Source organism: Coregonus clupeaformis, unplaced genomic scaffold (assembly GCF_020615455.1).
Source record: "Coregonus clupeaformis isolate EN_2021a unplaced genomic scaffold, ASM2061545v1 scaf0092, whole genome shotgun sequence".
In the NCBI taxonomy this organism is placed as follows: domain Eukaryota; kingdom Metazoa; phylum Chordata; class Actinopteri; order Salmoniformes; family Salmonidae; genus Coregonus; species Coregonus clupeaformis.
Window position 1 is genome coordinate 560,974 of NW_025533547.1, and position 21,626 is coordinate 582,599.

Sequence of the window (21,626 nt, forward strand, 5' to 3'; positions counted from 1 at the left end):
AGTTTTAATGACTCCAACCAAAGTGTAAGTAAACTTCCGACTTCAACTGTATGTATATGAAGGTTTGGATACCCTTTTCCTCTACACTGAGTGTACAAAGCATTAAGGACAAGTTCCTAATATTGAGTTGCACCGCCTTTTTCCCTCAGAACAGCCTCAATTCGTCGGGGCATGGACTCTACAAGGTGTCGAAAGCGTTCCAAAGGGATGCTGGCCCATGTTGACTCCAATGCTTCCTACAGTTGTGTCAAGTTGGCTGGATGTCCTTTGGGTGGTGGACCATTCTTGATACACACAAGAAACTGTTGTGTGTGAAAAACCCAGCCGTGTTGCAGTTCTTGACACACAAACCAGTGTGCCTGGCACCTACTACCATACCCCGTTCAAAGGCACTTAAATCTTTTGTCTTGCCCATTCGCCCTCTGAATGGCACACATACACAATCCATGTCTCAATTGTCTCAAGGATTAAAATCCTTCTTTAAAACTGTCTCCTCCCCTTCACCTACACTGATTGAAGTGGATTTAACAAGTGACATAAATAAGGGATCATAGCTTTCACCTGGATTCACCTAGTCATGAAAAAAGCAGGTGTTCCTAATGTTTTGTACACTCAGTGTATAGATTAAGGTTTGCGTACCTTTTTAAAAGCGGTAGCCGGGGCCATCTCTGCTCCATTCAGGGTTCTCAGCAGAAACATGGGCCAGGAGGACGCGTTCATTCTGAAGCCTGCAGAATACACACAGAATGTTTAGAAAGGCTCTAATTCTAATGATTCTTTAGTTGTGGACACTACATCACCACACTCCCTCTCTTACTCTTGGTCCTCATCTTTGTAAGTCACCTTGATTTAGCACCTGTGTGTTTTATCAGTTTCTTTATGAAAATATTTAGCAAACTCCATGACAGTAGCTAAAGCAAGGGGCTATAGCAACACACAAGTAGACTACAAATGCATGATGGGCCGGGAATGCCCTGAGCTGGTGAAGTGACCGGTACTGGAGCAAAATTGGAACGGGGGAGAAGGCCGACACTCCAGCCTTTGGGAAACTCGCTCAGCGCTCCAGTAGAATTTGGCACGCTCCACTCCAGCTCCTCGCTCTGCAACGGCTCTGCTCACATACTCTGCGCCGGATGCAATGTTTCGTGCTCTGTTCTCCCAATTTCTGCAGAGCGCACCGGAGTAGAATTGTATTGCATTGACCGGCACAAGCAGTCTTATTCCATCACCAGGGACCGGCTGCACCAGTTGGTCGTAAGCCCTTCTATGAGCTACGCCCAGTTGGTCGTAAGCCCTTCTATGAGCTACGCCCAGTTGGTCGTAAGCCCTTCTATGAGCTACGCCCAGTTGGTCGTAAGCCCTTCTATGAGCTACGCCTGTGGGATTAATATCCTAACAGGGAGCAGGCATAGGGTGTTCAATGGCGACCATCTTCATCATGACACGTATAGAAAAAAAAAAAAATCTATATTTTCTAACGCATTTGAGTCTCAGGTTCACATTCCACAAACTCCACAGGCTTTTGGAGTTGTATATGCGTGAGTCAATAGCAAATAGCCAACACGTAATTTAGGCTACATTAACAAGCCGAGAGTCTTCACACTTCGCAGAAATACCCTCGGCTACACATATACAGTGTATTCGGAAAGTATTCAGACTCCTTTACTTTTTCCACATTTTCTTACGTTACCTTCTTTTTCTAAAATGGATAAAAAATTATTATTTTTTTTTCTCATCAATGTACACAAAACACCCCATAATGACAAAGCAAAAACAGGTTTTTGCAAATGTATAAATAAATAAATAAATGGAAATATCACATTTACATACGTATTCAGACCCTTTACCCAGTACTTTGTTGAAGCACCTTTGGCAGTGATTACAGCCTCGAGTCTTCTTGGGTATGACGCTACAAGCTTGGCACACCTGTATTTGGGGAGTTTCTCCCATTCTTCTCTGCAGATCCTCTCAAGCTCTGTCAGATTGGATGGGGAGCGTCGCTGCACAGCTATTTTCAGGTCTCTCCAGAGATGCTCGATCTGGTTCAAGTCCGGGCTCTGGCTGGGCCACTCAAGGACATTCAGAGACTTGTCCCGAAGCCACTCCTGCGTTGTCTTGGCTGTGTGCTTAGGATTGTTGTCCTGTTGGAAGGTAAACCTTCGCCCCAGTCTGAGGTCCTGAGCGCTCTGGAGCAGGTTTTCATCAAGGATCTCTCTGTACTTTGCTCCATTTATCTTTTCCTTGATCTTGACTAGTCTCCCAGTCCCTGCCGCTGAAAAACATCACCACAGCATGATGCTGCCACCACCATGCTTCATCGTAGGGATGGTTCCAGGTTTCCTCCAGACGTGACGCTTGGCATTCGGGCAAAGAGTTCAATCTTGGATTCATCAGACCATAGAATCTTGTTTCTCATGGTCTGAGAGTCCTTTAGGTACCTTTTGGCAAACTCCAAGAGAGCCGTCATGTGCCTTTTACTAAGGAGTGGCTTCCGTCTGGCCACTCTACCATAAAGGCCTGATGGTTGTCCTTCTGGAAGGTTCTGGAAGGTTCTCCCAGCCTTCCTTCTTCAAGATCCCTTTTACCCTGTACAAATCTCCCACTTTACCACCACCAAAGCACCCCCAGACCATTACATTGCCTCCACCATGCTTGGCAGATGGCATCAAGCACTCCTCCAGCATCTTTTCATTTGGTCTGCGTCTAACAAATGTTCTTCTTTGTGATCCGAACACCTCAAACTTCGATTAGTCTGTCCATAACACTTTTTTCCAATCTTCCTCTGTCCAGTGTCTGTGTTCTTTTGCCCATCTTAATCTTTTATTGGCCAGTCTGAGATATGGCTTTTTCTTTGCAACTCTGCCTAGAAGGTCAGTATCCCGGAGTCGCCTTTTCACTGTTGACGTTGAGACTGGTGTTTTGCAGGTACTATTTAATGAAGCTGAGGACCTGTGAGGCGCCTGTTACGCAAACTAGACACTAATGTATTTGTCCTCTTGCTCAGTTGTGCACCGGGGCCTCCCACTCCTCTTTCTATTCTGGTTAGAGCCAGTTTGCGCTGTTCTGTGAAGGGAGTAGTACACAGCGTTGTACGAGATCTTCAGTTTCTTGGCAATTTCTCGCATGGAATAGCCTTCATTTCTCAGAACAAGAATAGACTGACGAGTTTAAGAAGAAAGTTATTTGTTTCTGGCCATTTTGAGCCTGTAATCGAACCCACAATTGCTGATGCTCCAGATACTCAACTAATCTCAAGAAGGCCAGTTTTATTGCTTCTTTAATCAGCACAACAGTTTTCAGCTGTGCTAACATAATTGCAAAAGGGTTTTCTATTTATCAATTAGCCTTTTAAAATGATAAACTTGGATTAGCAAACTCAACATGCCATTGGAACACAGGACTGATGGTTGCTGATAATGGGCCTCTGTACGCCTATGTAGATATTCCATAAAAAAATCAGCCATTTCCAGCTACAATAGCCATTTACAACATTAACAATGACTACACTGTATTTCTGATCAATTTGATATTTTAATGGACAATAAAATTCCTTTCGAAAACAAGGACATTTCTAAGTGACCCCAAACTTTTGAACGGTAGTATATATGTGTAAGTGTGTGTGTGTGTGTATATATATATATATATACACACACACACACACACACACACATACACACACACACAAGAAAAAAGTATTTGATCCCCTGCTGATTTTGTACGTTTGCCCACTGACAAAGAAATGATCAGTCTATAATTTTAACGGTAGGCTTATTTGAACAGTGAGAGACAGAATAACAACAAAAAAATCCAGAAAAACGCATTGAAAAATGTTATAAATTGATTTGCATTTTAATGAGGGAAATAAGTATTTGACACCCTCTCAATCAGAAAGATTTCTGGCTCCCAGGTGTCTTTTATACAGGTAACGAGCTGAGATTAGGAGCACACTCTTAAAGGGAGTGCTCCTAATCTCAGCTTGTTACCTGTATAAAAGACACCTGTCCACAGAAGCAATCAATCAATCAGATTCCAAACTCTCCACCATGGCCAAGAACAAAGAGCTCTCCAAGGATGTCAGGGACAAGATTGTAGACCTACACAAGGCTGGAATGGGCTACAAGACCATCGCCAAGCAGCTTGGTGAGAAGCTGACAACAGTTGGTGCGATTATTCGCAAATGGAAGAAACACAAAATAACTGTCAATCTCCCTCGGCCTGGGGCTCCATGCAAGATCTCACCTTGTGGAGTTGCAATGATCATGAGAACGGTGAGGAATCAGCCCAGAACTACACGGGAGGATCTTGTCAATGATCTCAAGGCAGCTGGGACCATAGTCACCAAGAAAACAATTGGTAACACACTACGCCGTGAAGGACTGAAATCCTGCAGCGCCCGCAAGGTCCCCCTGCTCGAGAAAGCACATATACAGGGCCATCTGAAGTTTGCCAATGAACATCTGAATGATTCAGAGGAGAACTGGGTGAAAGTGTTGTGGTCAGATGAGACCAAAATCGAGCTCTTTGGCATCAACTCAACTCGCCGTGTTTGGAGGAATGCTGCCTATGACCCCAAGAACACCATCCCCACCGTCAAACATGGAGGTGGAAACATTATGCTTTGGGGGTGTTTAACTGCTAAGGGTACAGGAAGACTTCACCCGCATCAAAGGGACAATGGACGGGGCCATGTACCGTCAAATCTTGGGTGAGAACCTCCTTCCCTCAGCCAGTTCATTGAAAATGGGTTGTGGATGGGTATTCCAGCATGACAATGACCCAAAACACATGGCCAAGGCAACAAAGGAGTGGCTCAAGAAGAAGCACATTAAGGTCCTGGAGTGGCCTAGCCAGTCTCCAGACCTTAATCCCATAGAATCTGTGGAGGGAGCTGAAGGTTCGAGTTGCCAAACGTCAGCCTCGAAATCTTACTGACTTGGAGAAGATCTGCGAAGAGGAGTGGAACAAAATCCCTCCTGAGATGTGTGCAAACCTGGTGGCCAACTACAAGAAACATCTGACCTCTGTGATTGCCAACAAGGGTTTTGCCACCAAGTACTAAGTCATGTTTTGCAGAGGGGTCAAATACTTATTTCCCTCATTAAAACGCAAATCAATTTATAACATTTTTGACATGCGTTTTTCTGGATTTTTTTTGCTGTTATTCTGTCTCTCACTGTTCAAATAAACCTACCATTAAAATTATAGACTGATCATGTCTTTGTCAGTGGGGGATCAAATACTTGTTTCCCTCACTGTATGTATGTATGTACAGTGGGGGGAAAAAGTATTTAGTCAGCCACCAATTGTGCAAGTTCTCCCACTTAAAAAGATGAGAGAGACCTGACATTTTCCACCATAATTTTAAACATCAACTATGACAGACAAACATTTTTTCCAGAAAATCACATTGTAGGATTTTTTATGAATTTATTTGCAAATTATGGTGGAAAATAAGTATTTGGTCAATAACAAAAGTTTCTCAATACTTTGTTATATACCCTTTGTTGGCAATGACACAGGTCAAACGTTTTCTGTAAGTCTTCACAAGGTTTTCACACACTGTTGCTGGTATTTTGGCCCATTCCTCCATGCAGATCTCCTCTAGAGCAGTGATGTTTTGGGGCTGTCGCTGGGCAATATGGACTTTCAGCTCCCTCAAAAGATTTTCTATTGGGTTCAGGTCTGGAGACCGGCTAGGCCACTCCAGGACCTTGAGATGCTTCTTACGGAGCCACTCCTTAGTTGCCCTGGCTGTGTGTTTCGGGTCGTTGTCATGCTGGAAGACCCAGCCACGACCCATCTTCAATGCTCTTACTGAGGGAAGGAGGTTGTTGGCCAAGATCTCACAATACATGGCCCCATCCATCCTCCCCTCAATACAGTGCAGTCGTCCTGTCCCCTTTGCAGAAAAGCATCCCCAAAGAATGATGTTTCCACCTCCATGCTTCACGGTTGGGATGGTGTTCTTGGGGTTGTACTCATCCTTCTTCTTCCTCCAAACACGGCGAGTGGAGTTTAGACCAAAAAGCTCTATTTTGTCTCATCAGACCACATGATCTTCTCCCATTCCTCCTCTGGATCATCCAGATGGTCATTGGCAAACTTCAGACGGGCCTGGACATGCGCTGGCTTGCGTGCGCTGCAGGATTTTAATCCATGACGGCGTAGTGTGTTACTAATGGTTTTCTTTGAGACTGTGGTCCCAGCTCTCTTCAGGTCATTGACCAGGTCCTGCCGTGTAGTTCTGGGCTGATCCCTCACCTTCCTCATGATCATTGATGCCCCACGAGGTGAGATCTTGCATGGAGCCCCAGACCGAGGGTGATTGACCGTCATCTTGAACTTCTTCCATTTTCTAATAATTGCGCCAACAGTTGTTGCCTTCTCACCAAGCTGCTTGCCTATTGTCCTGTAGCCCATCCCAGCCTTGTGCAGGTCTACAATTTTATCCCTGATGTCATTACACAGCTCTCTGGTCTTGGCCATTGTGGAGAGGTTGGAGTCTGTTTGATTGAGTGTGTGGACAGGTGTCTTTTATACAGGTAACGAGTTCAAACAGGTGCAGTTAATACAGGTAATGAGTGGAGAACAGGAGGGCTTCTTAAAGAAAAACTAACAGGTCTGTGAGAGACGGAATTTTTACTGGTTGGTAGGTGATCATATACTTATGTCATGCATTAAAAAGCAAATTAATTACTTAAAAATCATGCAATGTGATTTTCTGGATTTTTGATGATTTTCTGGACCTATGATAAAAATTACAGACCTCTACATGCTTTGTAAGTAGGAAAACCTGCAAAATCGGCAGTGTATCAAATACTTGTTCTCCCCACTGTATACACACACACTCATTCAAGGGTTTATTTATTTTTACTATTTTTTTTTTACATTGTAGAATAATAGTGAAGACCTCAAATCTACACTGCTCAAAAAAATAAAGGGAACACTTAAACAACACAATGTAACTCCAAGTCAATCACACTTCTGTGAAATCAAACTGTCCACTTAGGAAGCAACACTGATTGACAATAAATTTCACATGCTGTTGTGAAAATGGAATAGACAACAGGTGGAAATTGTAGGCAATTAGCAAGACACCCCCAATAAAGGACTGGTTTGCAGGTGTTGACCACAGACCACTTCTCAGTTCCTATGCTTCCTGGCTGATGTTTTGGTCACTTTTGAATGCTGGTGGTGCTTTCACTCTAGTGGTAGCATGAGATGGAGTCTACAACCCACACAAGTGGCTCAGGTAGTGCAGCTCATCCAGGATGGCACATCAATGCGAGCTGTGGCAAGAAGGTTTGCTGTGTCTGTCAGCGTAGTGTCCAGAGCATGGAGGTGCTACCAGGAGACAGGCCAGTACATCAGGAGACGTGGAGGAGGCCGTAGGAGGGCAACAACCCAGCAGCAGGACTGCTACCTCCGCCTTTGTGCAAGGAGGAGCAGGAGGAGCACTGCCAGAGCCCTGCAAAATGACCTTCAGCAGGCCACAAATGTGCATGTGTCTGCTCAAACGGTCAGAAACAGACTCCATGAGGGTGGTATGAGGGCCCGACGTCCACAGGTGGGGGTTGTGCTTACAGCCCAACGCCGTGCAGGACGTTTGGCATTTGCCAGAGAACACCAAGATTAGCAAATTCACCACTGGCGCCCTGTGCTCTTCACAGATGAAAGCAGGTTCACACTGAGCACGTGACAGACGTGACAGAGTCTGGAGACGCCATGGAGAACGTTCTGCTGCCTGCAACATCCTCCAGCATGACTGGTTTGGGGGTGGGTCAGTCATGGTGTGGGGTGGCATTTCTTTGCGGGGCCGCACAGCCCTCCATGTGCTCGCCAGAGGTAGCCTGACTGCCATTAGGTACCGAGATGAGATCCTCAGACCCCTTGTGAGACCATATGCTGGTGCGGTTGGCCCTGGGTTCCTCCTAATGCAAGACAATGCTAGACCTCATGTGGCTGGAGTGTGTCAGCAGTTCCTGCAAGAGGAAGGCATTGATGCTATGGACTGGCCCGCCTGTTCCCCAGACCTGAATCCAATTGAGCACATCTGGGACATCATGTCTCGCTCCATCCACCAACACCACGTTGCACCACAGACTGTCCAGGAGTTGGCGGATGCTTTAGTCCAGGTCTTGGAGGAGATCCCTCAGGAGACCATCCGCCACCTCATCAGGAGCATGCCCAGGCGTTGTAGGGAGGTCATACAGGCACATGGAGGCCACACACACTACTGAGCCTCATTTTGACTTGTTTTAAGGACATTACATCAAAGTTGGATCAGCCTGTAGTGTGGTTTTCCACTTTAATTTTGAGGGTGACTCCAATTCCAGACCTCAATGGGTTGATAAATTTGATTTCCATTGATAATTTTTGTGTGATTTTGTTGTCAGCACATTCAACTATGTAAAGAAAAAAATATTTAATAAGATTATTTCATTTATTCAGATCTAGGATGTGTTATTTTAGTGTTCCCTTAATTTTTTTGAGCTGTGTATGAAATAACACATAAGGAATCATGTAGTAACCAAAAAAGTGTTAAATCAAAATATATTTTATATTTCAGATTCTTCAAATAGCCAACCCCAGCCTTGATGACAGTTTTGCACACTCTTGGCATTCTCTCAACCAGCTTCACCTGGAATGCTTTTTCAACAATCTTGAAGGATTTCCCACATATGCTGAGCAATTTTTGGCTGCTTTTCCTTCACTCTGCCGTCCGACTCATCCCAAACCATCTCAATTGGGTTGATGTCGGGGGAATTGTGGAGGCCAGGTCATCTGATGCAGCACTCCATCACTCTCCTTCTTGGTCAAATAGCCCTTAAACAGCCTGGAGGTGTGTTGGGTCATTGTCCTGTTGAAAAACAAATGATAGTCCCACTAAGCCCAAACCAGATGGGATGGCGTATCGCTGCAGAATGCTGTGGTAGCCATTCTGGTTAAGTGTGATTTGAATTCTAAATAAAATCACAGACAGTGTCACCAGCAAAGCACCCCCACACCATAACACCTCCTCCTCCTCCATGCTTTATGGTGGGAACTACACATGCAGAGATCATCCGTTCCCCTACACCACGTCTCAAAGACACAGCGGTTCGAACCAAAAATCTCAAATTTGGACTCCTGACCAAAGGACACATTTCCACCTTTCTAATGTCCATTGCTCGTGTTTTTTGGCCCAAGCAGGTCTCTTCTTCTTATTGGTGTCCTTTAGTAGTGGTTTCTTTGCAGCAAAATCGACCATGAAGGCCTGATTCACACAGTCCCCTCTGAACAGTGGTTGTTGAGATGTGTCTGACTTGAACTCTGTGAAGCAATTTCTGAGGCTGGTAACTGTAATGAACTTATCCTCTGCAGCAGAGGTAACTCTGGGTCTTCCTTTCCTGTGGCAGTCCTCATGAGAGCCAGTTGAGAACCAGTGCTTGATGGTTTTTGCAACTGCACTTGAAGAAACTTTCAAAGTTCTTGAAATGTTCCGGATTGACTGACGTTCATGTCTTAAAGTAATGATGGACTGTCATTTCTCTTTGCTTATTTGAGCTGTTCTTGCCATAATATGGACTTGGTCTTTTACCAAATAGGGTTATCTTCTGTATACACCCCCTACCTTGTCACAACACAACTGATTGGCTCAAACGCATTAAGAAGGAAAGAAATTCCACAAATTCACTTTTAAGAAGGCACACCTGTTAATTGAAATGTATTCCAGGTGACTACCTCATGAAGCTGGTTGAGAGAATGCCAAGAGTGTGCAAAGCTGTCATCAAGGCAAAGGGTGGCTATTTGAAGAATCTCAAATACAAAATATATTATGATTTGTTTAACACTTTTTTGGTTACTACATGATTCCATATGTGTTATTATTCTACAATGTAAATTATTTTTTTACAAATAAAGAAAACCCCCTGGACTGAGTATGTCAAACGTTTATGTCCTGAGCCTAGACATACGACAGACAATTCAAAACATTGTTCCTTATGATTTATTTTTTTGCGATTTATAACTGTGCTATTCAATGTGTTTCTACGGCTATAGTAGTAAATGCTAGACTTAATATTTTATTTGTAAAAAAAGTAGATATTTGTATTATACCTAAAGGCGTCCTAAAATTCTAAATCAAATAACTAAATGATCCATGGTATGACCATCTTAAAACAATTCCATATGTTAGCTTAGTACCCTACCCCCAACGGCTTAGACTTTTAGAAGTTAACGTACCCAGTGGGTTAGGGCCGTAATTCTCCCATATTTTTTTTATTTTTTGAAGGAACTCAGTACGGCTTTAAACGTACTGTTGAAAGTTGTAATAGTAGAATGCACAAGGTGCCATTTCTATATTGGATAGTGGATCATCAGTTCCTCTTGTCATGTTAGTCATTACAGACCTTAGAGAGATATTTATAACTGGTCAGAAATGTCCAGATCAACTAGCCCATGTCAGCTAACGTTTTTTTTTAATGATTTTTTTAGCCCATAGATATTGTTGTAATTTTTTGGTCACTCAAATATCACATGAACACACATTAGACCTGGTAAAATGTATAGAATTGTAAGAAAATGTGTTTTAAAACTGCAACATTTTCTTTGCACCCCATGACAAAATGTGTAGAATTGCAGGAAATAAGTTTAAACCTGCAAAAGTCTCTCCACCAACCAGAGGGTGTGAACAGTTTGTGTCATGAATAGCGCCCGTACAACAGCGCCCGTACAACAGCGCCCGTACAACAGCGCCCGTACAACAGCGCCCGTACAACAGCGCCCGTACAACAGCGCCCGTACAACAGCGCCCGTACAACAGCGCCCGTACAACAGCGCCCGTACAACAGCGCCCGCAACACGCGTGTTGCCCCCCCCCCGGTGAAGAAGTTTGGGTAGGGTTATGGTTAACGTACCCAGTGGGTTATGGTTAGGGTTAGGGTTATGGTTAACGTACCCAGTGGGTTATGGTTATGGTTATGGTTAACGTACCCAGTGGGTTATGGTTATGGTTAGGGTTATGGTTAACGTACCCAGTGGGTTATGGTTAGGGTTAGGGTTATGGTTAACGTACCCAGTGGGTTATGGTTATGGTTATGGTTAACGTACCCAGTGGGTTATGGTTATGGTTAGGGTTATGGTTAACGTACCCAGTGGGTTATGGTTAGGGTTAGGGTTATGGTTAACGTACCCAGTGGGTTATGGTTAGGGTTATGGTTAACGTACCCAGTGGGTTATGGTTATGGTTATGGTTAACGTACCCAGTGGGTTATGGTTAGGGTTATGGTTAACGTACCCAGTGGGTTAGGGTTAGGGTTATGGTTAACGTACCCAGTGGGTTATGGTTAGGGTTAGGGTTATGGTTAACGTACCCAGTGGGTTATGGTTATGGTTATGGTTAACGTACCCAGTGGGTTAGGGTTAGGGTAGGGTTATGGTTAGGGTTATGGTTAGGGTTAACGTACCCAGTGGGTTAGGGTTATGGTTATGGTTAACGTACCCAGTGGGTTATGGTTATGGTTAGGGTTAACGTACCCAGTGGGTTATGGTTAGGGTTATGGTTAGGGTTAACGTACCCAGTGGGTTAGGGTTATGGTTATGGTTAACGTACCCAGTGGCGGCTGCAGCATGTCCCCATTCTTTTCACAGGTTCCTATAGGCTGGATGTCTGAGGAGTCGACCAGCCTCCAGAAGTCATTGGTGTTGTCACTGCCATCCAGACGGAGACGCAGCCGCACACCCGTCATGCCCATCACCGTGGCGATGCACACCGAGGTGGAGTTCCGAGGGTCATGGACTTCCAGCTTCATCCCCACCTTGAAGTCATTGGAGGGAGGGACTCTGGACTGGAGAGAGACACCGTACTGTCACTTAGCCTTCTCTGCTGTCACTGGACACATACCTGTCTGAAGAAGCTAGGGGGAGCCGGGGGAGATGGACACATAACTGTCTGAAGAAGCTAGGGGGAGCCGGGGTAGATGGACACATACCTGTCTGAAGAAGCTAGGGGGAGCCGGGGTAGATGGACACATACCTGGCCGGGGTAGATGGACACATACCTGGCCGGGGTAGATGGACACATACCTGGCCGGGGTAGATGGACACATACCTGGCCGGGGTAGATGGACACATAACTGTCTGAAGAAGCTAGGGGGAGCCGGGGTAGATGGACACATACCTGTCTGAAGAAGCTAGGGGGAGCCGGGGTAGATGGACACATACCTGTCTGAAGAAGCTAGGGGGAGCCGGGGTAGATGGACACATACCTGTCTGAAGAAGCTAGGGGGAGCCGGGGGAGATGGACACATACCTGTCTGAAGAAGCTAGGGGGAGCCGGGGTAGATGGACACATAACTGTCTGAAGAAGCTAGGGGGAGCCGGGGTAGATGGACACATACCTGTCTGAAGAAGCTAGGGGGAGCCGGGGGAGATGGACACATACCTGTCTGAAGAAGCTAGGGGGAGCCGGGGTAGATGGACACATACCTGTCTGAAGAAGCTAGGGGGAGCCGGGGTAGATTGACACATACCTGTCTGAAGAAGCTAGGGGGAGCCGGGGTAGATGGACACATACCTGTCTGAAGAAGCTAGGGGGAGCCGGGGTAGATGGACACATACCTGGCCGGGGTAGATGGACACATACCTGTCTGAAGAAGCTAGGGGGAGCCGGGGTAGATGGACACATAACTGTCTGAAGAAGCTAGGGGGAGCCGGGGTAGATGGACACATACCTGTCTGAAGAAGCTAGGGGGAGCCGGGGTAGATTGACACATACCTGTCTGAAGAAGCTAGGGGGAGCCGGGGTAGACGATGTTTCCTTCAGGTACTCCTCCCAACTGAACGACTCTGAGACAGAAACAAGAAAGGGTTAATAGTCCTGACAGACCTACATGTATATATTGATGTAACAGGAGTACAAAATAGACACAGAACATTTTATTTAATAAATCGAAGTTACTTTGCAGTTATATAAAAGTTTGAACAACACGTTCAAACTTTTAAAATGGTAAAAGCTAGCGGTCATCTCTACTAGGAGTCTAACGTTACCTTTAGCAGGAGAAGGACCTGGAGGAAGGAGTCTTCCTGCTTGCTCCATCTGATCTGAAAACACAAACACATCAACACTGACCCCGCCCGTGTTCATAACCAAGTGGGAAGGTGGTATTTACCACATGACAGAAATATCCACTTGAACGGCCCTCCAAGTGGTAATTACTAGTTGGAAACTCGTCTATCATCCCTGAGCTCCGACTTCTCTCACATGCTGACCTCAGCTTGTTGCCATTAGCCATTCTGCATTTCTCAACGAGTTTAATGCACGTGAATGCATCCACCTCATATTTCTACTTCACAACTGGAAATGATCACCTTCCCACTTGGTTATGAACACAGCATTAGGCCGTGTTCCAGAGCTTCAAAATCGTGATGTATCATGGGTAAATTGTGACTGACTGACTGAGTAGTATGATGCAGCTAACGTTAGCTGCTCTGTGGAAGTCATCAGCTAACGTTAGCTGCTCTGTGGAAGTTACCAGCTAACGTTAGCTGCTCTGTGGAAGTTATCAGCTAACGTTAGCTGCTCTGTGGAAGTTATCAGCTAACGTTAGCTGCTCTGTGGAAGTTATCAGCTAACGTTAGCTGCTCTGTGGAAGTTATCAGCTAACGTTAGCTGCTCTGTGGAAGTTACCTTGACTTGCTAGAAAGTAAGAGAAGCAAGTTTAGGAAAAAGCAACTCAACATGTTTTATTATCACCTAAAACAATGGTTCTCCTGTCTTCTCCTGTCAATTTCCCAAAATAAATGTGATCTCTGAAGAAATAAGGCTCTCCTCCATCTTGCGTTACAAACACTACTATTGTCCGAACACTAAGACTGCTGGAAAATGAGGAAAGAATTCTGGCCATTTGTGTACCAGGCGATACAGTAATGAAATCCAATGGCACACTAAATAAGCAGGCTGCAGTGTCCATGCTCATGTTTCCTTACCTTTGAGTGAAGTCCTGCCCATGATGGCTCCTGGGTAATGTGGTTCTTCTACAAGGCAAAGGGAATGACAGACAGGTGGTCCACCCAGTGTGCAACTACGGCCCTGTAGTACTGATCTGGAATAGACAACAGACTGTTATTCTATAAGGTAGCAGGTTGTAAAACATCAAGCTGTGATCCTATAAAGGTAGCAGGTTATAAAACATAAAGCTGTGATCCTATAAGGTAGCAGGTTATAAAACATCAAGCTGTGATCCTATATGGTAGCAGATATCTCTGTGGTGGTATAAAGTAGCAGGTATCCAATAAGGTAGAAGGTATGTACTCCCTGTTCACCCACGACTGCGTGGCCAAGCACGACTCCAATACCATCATTAAGTTTGCTGACGATACAACAGTGGTAGGCCTGATCACCGACAACGATGAGACAGCCTATAGGGAGGAGGTCAGAGACCTGGCCGTGTGGTGCCAGGACAACAACCTCTCCCTCAATGTGAGCAAGACAAAGGAGATGATTGTGGACTACAGGAAAAGGAGGGCCGAACAGGCCCCCATTCTCATCGACGGGGCTGTAGTGGAACAGGTTGAGAGCTTAAAGTTCCTTGGTGTCCACATCACCAACAAACTATCATGGTCCAAACACACCAAGACAGTCGTGAAGAGGGCACGACAACACCTTTTCCCCCTCAGGAGACTGAAAAGATTTGGCATGGGTCCGCAGATCCTCAAAAGGTTCTACAGCTGCACCATCGAGAGCATCCTGACCGGTTGCATCACCGCCTGGTATGGCAACTGCTCGGCATCCGACCGCAAGGCACTACAGAGGGTAGTGCGTACGGCCCAGTACATCACTGGGGCCAAGCTTCCAGCCATCCAGGACCTATGTACTAGGCAGTGTCAGAGGAAGGCCCTAAAAATTGTCAAAGACTCCAGTCACCAAAGTCATAGACTGTTCTCTCTGCTACCGCACGGCAAGCGGTACCGGAGCGCCAAGTCTAGGTCCAAAAGGCTCCTTAACAGCTTCTACCCCCAAGCCATTAGACCTCAGGAGGCTGAAGAAATTTGGCTTGGCCCCTTAACCCCTCACAAACTTTTACAGCTGCACAATTGAGAGCATCCTGTTGGGCTGCATCACAGCCTGGTACGGCAACTGCACCGCCCGTAACCACAGGGCTCTCCAGAGGGTGGTGCGGTCTGCCTAATGCATTACCGGGGACAAACTACCCGCCCTCCAAGACACATACAGCACCCGATGTCACAGGAAGGCCAAAAAGATCAAGGACATCAACCACCCGAGCCACTGCCTGTTCACCCCGCTATCATCCAGAAGGCGAGGTCAGTACAGGTGCATCAAAGCTGGGACCTAGAGAATGAAAAACAGCTTCTATCTCAAGGCCATCAGACTGTTAAATAGCCATCACTAGCAGGCCTCCACCCAGTACCCTGCCCTGAACTTAGTCACTGTCACTAGCCAGCTACCACCCGGTTACTCATCCCTGCACCTTAGAGGAAGCTGCCCTATGTACATAGACATGGAATCACTGGTCACTTTAATAATGTTTACATACTGTTTTACTCATCTCATATGTATATACTGTATTATAGTCATATAGTAATAGTGTATTATAGTCATAACAGTTATTATTGCTTGTCCTAATATATATATATATTTCTTAATTCCGTTATTTTAATTTGAGATGTGTGTATTGTTGTGAATTGTTAGATACTACTGCACTGTTGGAACTAGGAACACAAGCACTTCGCTACACGCGCAATAACATCTGCTAAATATGTTTATGTGACCAAATTTTATTTGATTCGAAGTGTCTCTGTTGTAGCAGGATCCTAGAAGGTAGCAGGTATCCTATAAAGTAGCAGGTATCCTATAAGGTAGCAGGTATCCCTGTAGTAGCAGGTATCATGTAAGGAAGCAGGTATCATGTAAGGAAGCAGGTATCCTATGAGGTAGCAGGTATCCTATGAGGTAGCAGGTATCCTATGAGGTAGCAGGTAGCAGGTATCATGTAAGGAAGCAGGTATCATGTAAGGAAGCAGGTATCCTATGAGGTAGCAGGTATCCTATAAAGTATCAGGTATCCTATGAGGTAGCAGGTATCCCTGTAGTAGCAGGTAAACTGTACATACAGCAGTATGTGCACACCTCTTCAAATCAGTGGATTCAGCTATTTCAGCCACACCCGTTGCTGACAGGTGTAGAAAATCGAGCACACAGCCATGCAATCTCCATAGACAAACAGTGGCAGTATAACAGCCTTACTGAAGAGCTCAGTTACTTTCAACATGGCACCGTCATAGGATGCCACCTTTCCAACAAGTCAGTTCATCAAATTTCTGCCCTGCTAGAGCTGCCCTGGTCAACTGTAAGTACTGATATTATGAAGTGGAAACGTCTAGGAGCAACAACTGCTCAGCCGCGAAGTGGTAGACCACACAAGCTAACAGAACGGGATCGGGACCGCCGAGTGCTGAAGCGCGTAGCAACACTCACTGCCGAGTTCCAAACTGCCTCTGGAAGCAACGTCAGCACAAGAACTGTTCGTCGGGAACTTTATGAAATGGGTTTCCATGGCCGAGCAGCTGCACACAAGCCTAAGATCACAATGCGCAATGCCAAGCGTCGGCTGGAGTGGTTTAAAGCTTGCCACCATTGGACTCTGGAGCAGTGGAAACACATTCTCTGGAGTGATGAATCACACTTCACCATCTGGCAGTCCAACGGACTAATCTGGGTTTGGCAGATGCCAGGAGAACGCTACCTGCCCCAATGCATAGTGCCAACTGTAAGGTTAAGCGGAGGAGGAATAATGATCTGGGGCTGTTTTTCATGGTTCGGGCTAGGCCCCTTAGTTCCAGTGAAGGCAAATCTTCTAGACGATTCTGTGCTTACAAATTTGTGGCAACAGTTTGGGAAGGCCCTTTCCAGTTTCAGCATGACAATGCTCCCGTCCACAAAGCGAGGTCCATACAGAAATGGTTTGTTGAGATCGGTGTGGAAGAACTTGACTGGTCTGCACAGAGCCCTAACCTCAACACCATTGAACACCTTTGGGATGAATAGGAACGCTGACTGCGAGATAGGCCTAGTCGCCCAACATCAGTGCCCGACCTCACTAACGCTCGTGGCTGAATGGAAGCAAGTCCCCGAAGCAATGTTCTAACATCTCGTGGAAAGCCTTCCCAGAAGAATGGAGGCTGTTATAGCAGTAAAGGGGGGTCCAACTCCATATATAATAGCTGGTATCCTACAAGGTAGCAGGTATCCTACAAGGTAGCAGGTATCCTATAAGGTAGCATTTGTAGGTCAAAATAGAGGGACTAACAGTACAGGTAGATAGCAATAAAAACTGTACCATAGAGGCACAGAATAAGTTAGAGGAAAAACAAAAAGAAATGGAGGAACTTATTCAAGAAAGATCAAGTGTAATATACATTGCTCAAAAAATTAAAGGGAACACTAAAATAACACATCCTAGATCTGAATGAATGAAATAATCTTATTAAATACTTTTTTCTTTACATAGTTGAATGTGCTGAAAACAACATCACACAAAAATTATCAATGGAAATCAAATGTATCAACCCATGGAGGTCTGGATTTGGAGTCACCCTCAAAATTAAAGTGGAGTAGTGTGTGTGGCCTCCACGTGCCTGTATGACCTCCCTACAACGCCTGGGCATGCTCCTGATGAGGTGGCGGATGGTCTCCTGAGGGATCTCCTCCCAGACCTGGACTAAAGCATCCGCCAACTCCTGGACAGTCTGTGGTGCAACGTGGCGTTGGTGGATGGAGCGAGACATGATGTCCCAGATGTGCTCAATTGGATTCAGGTCTGGGGAACGGGCGGTCCATAGCATCAATGCCTTCCTCTTGCAGGAACTGCTGACACACTCCAGCCACATGAGGTCTAGCATTGTCTTGCATTAGGAGGAACCCAGGGCCAACCGCACCAGCATATGGTCTCACAAGGGGTCTGAGGATCTCATCTCGGTACCTAATGGCAGTCAGGCTACCTCTGGCGAGCACATGGAGGGCTGTGCGGCCCCGCAAAGAAATGCCACCCCACACCATGACTGACCCACCGCCAACCCGGTCATGCTTGAGGATGTTGCAGGCAGCAGAACATTCTCCATGGCGTCTCCAGACTCTGTCACGTCTGTCACATGTGCTCAGTGTGAACCTGCTTTCATCTGTGAAGAGCACAGGGCGCCAGTGGCAAATTTGCCAATCTTGGTGTTCTCTGGCAAATGCCAAACGTCCTGCACGGTGTTGGGCTGTAAGCACAACCCCCACCTGTGGACGTCGGGCCCTCATACCACCCTCATGGAGTCTGTTTCTGACCGTTTGAGCAGACACATGCACATTTGTGGCCTGCTGGAGGTCATTTTGCAAGGCTCTGGCAGTGCTCCTCCTGCTCCTCCTTGCACAAAGGCAGAGGTAGCGGTCCTGCTGCTGGGTTGTTGCCCTCCTACGGCCTCCTCCACGTCTCCTGATGTACTGGCCTGTCTCTTGGTAGCGCCTCCATGCTCTGGACACTACGCTGACAGACACAGCAAACCTTCTTGCCACAGCTCGCATTGATGTGCCATCCTGGATGAGCTGCACTACCTGAGCCACTTGTGTGGGTTGTAGACTCCGTCTCATGCTACCACTAGAGTGAAAGCACCGCCAGCATTCAAAAGTGACCAAAACATCAGCCAGGAAGCATAGGAACTGAGAAGTGGTCTGTGGTCACCACCTGCAAAACCAGTCCTTTATTGGGGGTGTCTTGCTAATTGCCTATAATTTCCACCTGTTGTCTATTCCATTTGCACAACAGCATGTGACATTTATTGTCAATCAGTGTTGCTTCCTAAGTGGACCGTTTGATTTCACAGAAGTGTGATTGACTTGGAGTTACATTGTGTTGTTTAAGTGTTCCCTTTATTTTATTGAGCAGTGTATTATAAAAAATAAAACGAACTGGATGGAAAAATACACATGGAAATGCTACCAAAAAATAAATGTACTTGTTACAAATGACGGAGTCAACCATGATTCACAAAACAATATTTTGAAAGAGGAAGCAAAGTACATATGTTTTCGTTTCAGTCTCCATCTCCACTAACCAAAGTTAATTGTAGGGAAATGTTTTTCTATTAATAATGTAAAATTAACAGCTGTATAGAAAGACTCATGCCAAATTACAGAGAAGGAACTTCCTTTAAGTCCGAGAAAAGGCCAGGGCTGGATGGCATACCAGTTGAGGTATACCAAACCTTTTACGATGTACTTAGAGTACTGTTATTAGCATGTTTTAACCACTCCTATGTAAATGGTAGATTATCAGACACTCAACAACAAGGTCCGATTTCATTATTACTGAAACCGGACTCATGTGGGAAATATAAAGATCCAGTCCATTAAAAAAATTGGAGGCCCCTTACACTTGTGATGCAAAAATTATGGCAAAATGCATAGCGCATAGAATTAAAAAGGTATTGTCGGATATTATTCATTCTAATCAGACAGGTTTTTTTACATGGATGATACATTGGAGAAATCTAAAGACAAGTACTGGAAAAAATAGAACAGGATGAAAAATCTGGGAAACCAGGCCTGGTATTTATAGCTGACTTTGAAAAGGCTTTTGATAAAGTACAACTGGAATTGATATATAAATGCCTATAAGGTAGCAAGTATCCTATAAGGTAGCATGTATTCCTGTAGTGGCAGGTTTCCTATAAAGGCAGAAGGTATCTCTGTAGTAGCAGGTATCCTAGAAGGTAGCAGGTATCCTAGAAGGTAGCAGGTATCCTAGAAGGTAGCAGGTATCCTAGAAGGTAGCAGGTATCCTAGAAGGTAGCAGGTATCCTAGAAGGTAGCAGGTATCCTAGAAGGTAGCAGCTCCAGTGTATTCGGAAATTATTCAGACCCCTTGACTTTAACATTTTGTTACGTTACAGCCTTATTCAAAAATTGATTAAATTGATTTTTTCCCTCAATCTACACACAATGACAAAACTAAAACATGTTCAGACATTTTTGAAAATGTATTAAAAATAAAACTGAAATACCTTATTTACATAAGTATTCAGACCCGTTGCTATGAGACCCGAAACTGAGCTCAGGTGTATCTTGTTTCCATTGATCATCCTTGAGATGTTTCTACAACTTGATTGGAGTCAACCTGTGGTAAATTCAATTGATTGGACATGATTTGGAAAGGCACACACCGGTCTATATAGTTGACAGTGCATGTCAGAGCAAAAACCAAGCCATGAGGTTGAAGGAATTGTCAGTAGAGCACCGAGACAGGATTGTGTCGAGGCACCGATCTGGAGAAGGGTACCAAAACATTTCTGCAGCATTGAAGGTACTCAAGAACACAGTGGATTCTTAAATAAGAAGTTTGGAACCACCAAGACTCTTCCTAGAGCTGGCCGCCCGGCCAAACTGAGCAATCGGGGGAGAAGGGCCTTGTTCAGGGAGGTGACCAAGAACCCGATGGTCACTCCAGAGTTCCTCTGTGGAGATGGGAGAACCTTCCAGAAGGTCAACCATCTCTGCAGCACTCTACCAATCAGGCCTTTATGGTAGTGGCCAGACGCAAGCCTCTCCTCAGAAAAAGGCACATGACAGCCTGCTTGGAGTTTGCCAAAAGGCACCTAAAGGACTTTCAGACCATGAGAAACAAGATTCTCTGGTCTGATGAAAGCAAGATTGAACTCTTTGGCCTGAATGCCAAGCATCACGTCTGGAGGAAACCAGGCACCGCTTATCCCCTGTTCAATACCATCCCTACGGTGAAGCATGGTGGTGGCAGCATCATGCTGTGGGGATGTCTTTCAGCGGCAGGGACTGGGAGACTAGTCAGGAAAGAGGGAAAGATGAAGGGCGCAAAGTACAGAGAGATCCTTGATGAAAACATGCTCCAGAGTGCTCAGGACCTCAGACTGGGGCGAAGGTTCACCTTCCAACAGGACAACAACCCTAAGCACACAGCCAAGGCAATGCAGGAGTGGCTTCGGGACAAGTCTCTGAATGTCCTTTAGTGGCCCAGCCAGCGCCTGGACTTGAACCCGATCTAACATCTCTGGAGAGACCTGAAAATAGCTGTGCAGCGAAGCTCCCCATCCAACCTGACAGAGCTTGAGAGGATCTGCAGAGAAGAATGGGAGAAACTCCCCAAATACAGGTGTGCCAAGCTTATAGCGTCATACCCAAGAAGACTCGAGGCTGTAATCGCTGCCAAAGGTGCTTCAAAGGGTCTGAATACTTATGTAAATGTAATATTTCCATTTTTTTTATTTTTTATAAATTGTTTTTAAAAAATAAAAACCTGTTTTTGCTTTGTCGTTATGGGGTATTGTGTGTAGATTGATGAGGGGGAAAAATATTTAATCTATTTTAGTATAAGGCTGTAACGTAACAAAAGGTGGAAAAAGTAAAGGGGTCTGAATACTTTCTGAATGCACTGTACAGCATACACAAAGGCCTCTACTGTCTCATCCGAATGCACTGTACAGCATACACAAAGGCCTCTACTGTCTCATGTCTAGTTATGTCACTCTAGTATGTATGACCTGGAAGCAGAAGCCTAAGTATTGTTGTCCATTTGTTTACTCCAATTTGGGGAGGGGTGGTAGGGTTAGGGGGA

General features: G+C 45.4%; 1 protein-coding gene across 5 annotated transcripts in view; it reads right to left on the reverse strand.

The window, feature by feature from the left end:
* Nucleotides 1-21,626, reverse strand: part of LOC121534199 (sex comb on midleg-like protein 2) — a 101,193-nt gene that overhangs the window by 67,121 nt on the left and 12,446 nt on the right. For 3 of the 5 annotated variants that reach the window (XM_041840760.2, XM_041840755.2, XM_041840756.2), the window contains exons 2-6: nt 13,969-14,084; nt 13,030-13,083; nt 12,758-12,828; nt 11,594-11,828; nt 640-728 (exon numbers count right to left, since the gene is read on the reverse strand). In XM_041840760.2, the coding sequence (XP_041696694.1) occupies nt 640-728; nt 11,594-11,828; nt 12,758-12,828; nt 13,030-13,083; nt 13,969-13,990 (471 nt within the window). In that variant the 5' untranslated portion in view covers nt 13,991-14,084. Of the gene's footprint in view, nt 1-639; nt 729-11,593; nt 11,829-11,884; nt 12,031-12,757; nt 12,829-13,029; nt 13,084-13,968; nt 14,085-21,626 lie in introns of those variants that run through there. The other 2 variants (XM_041840757.2, XM_041840758.2) reach the window with 2 other exon arrangements.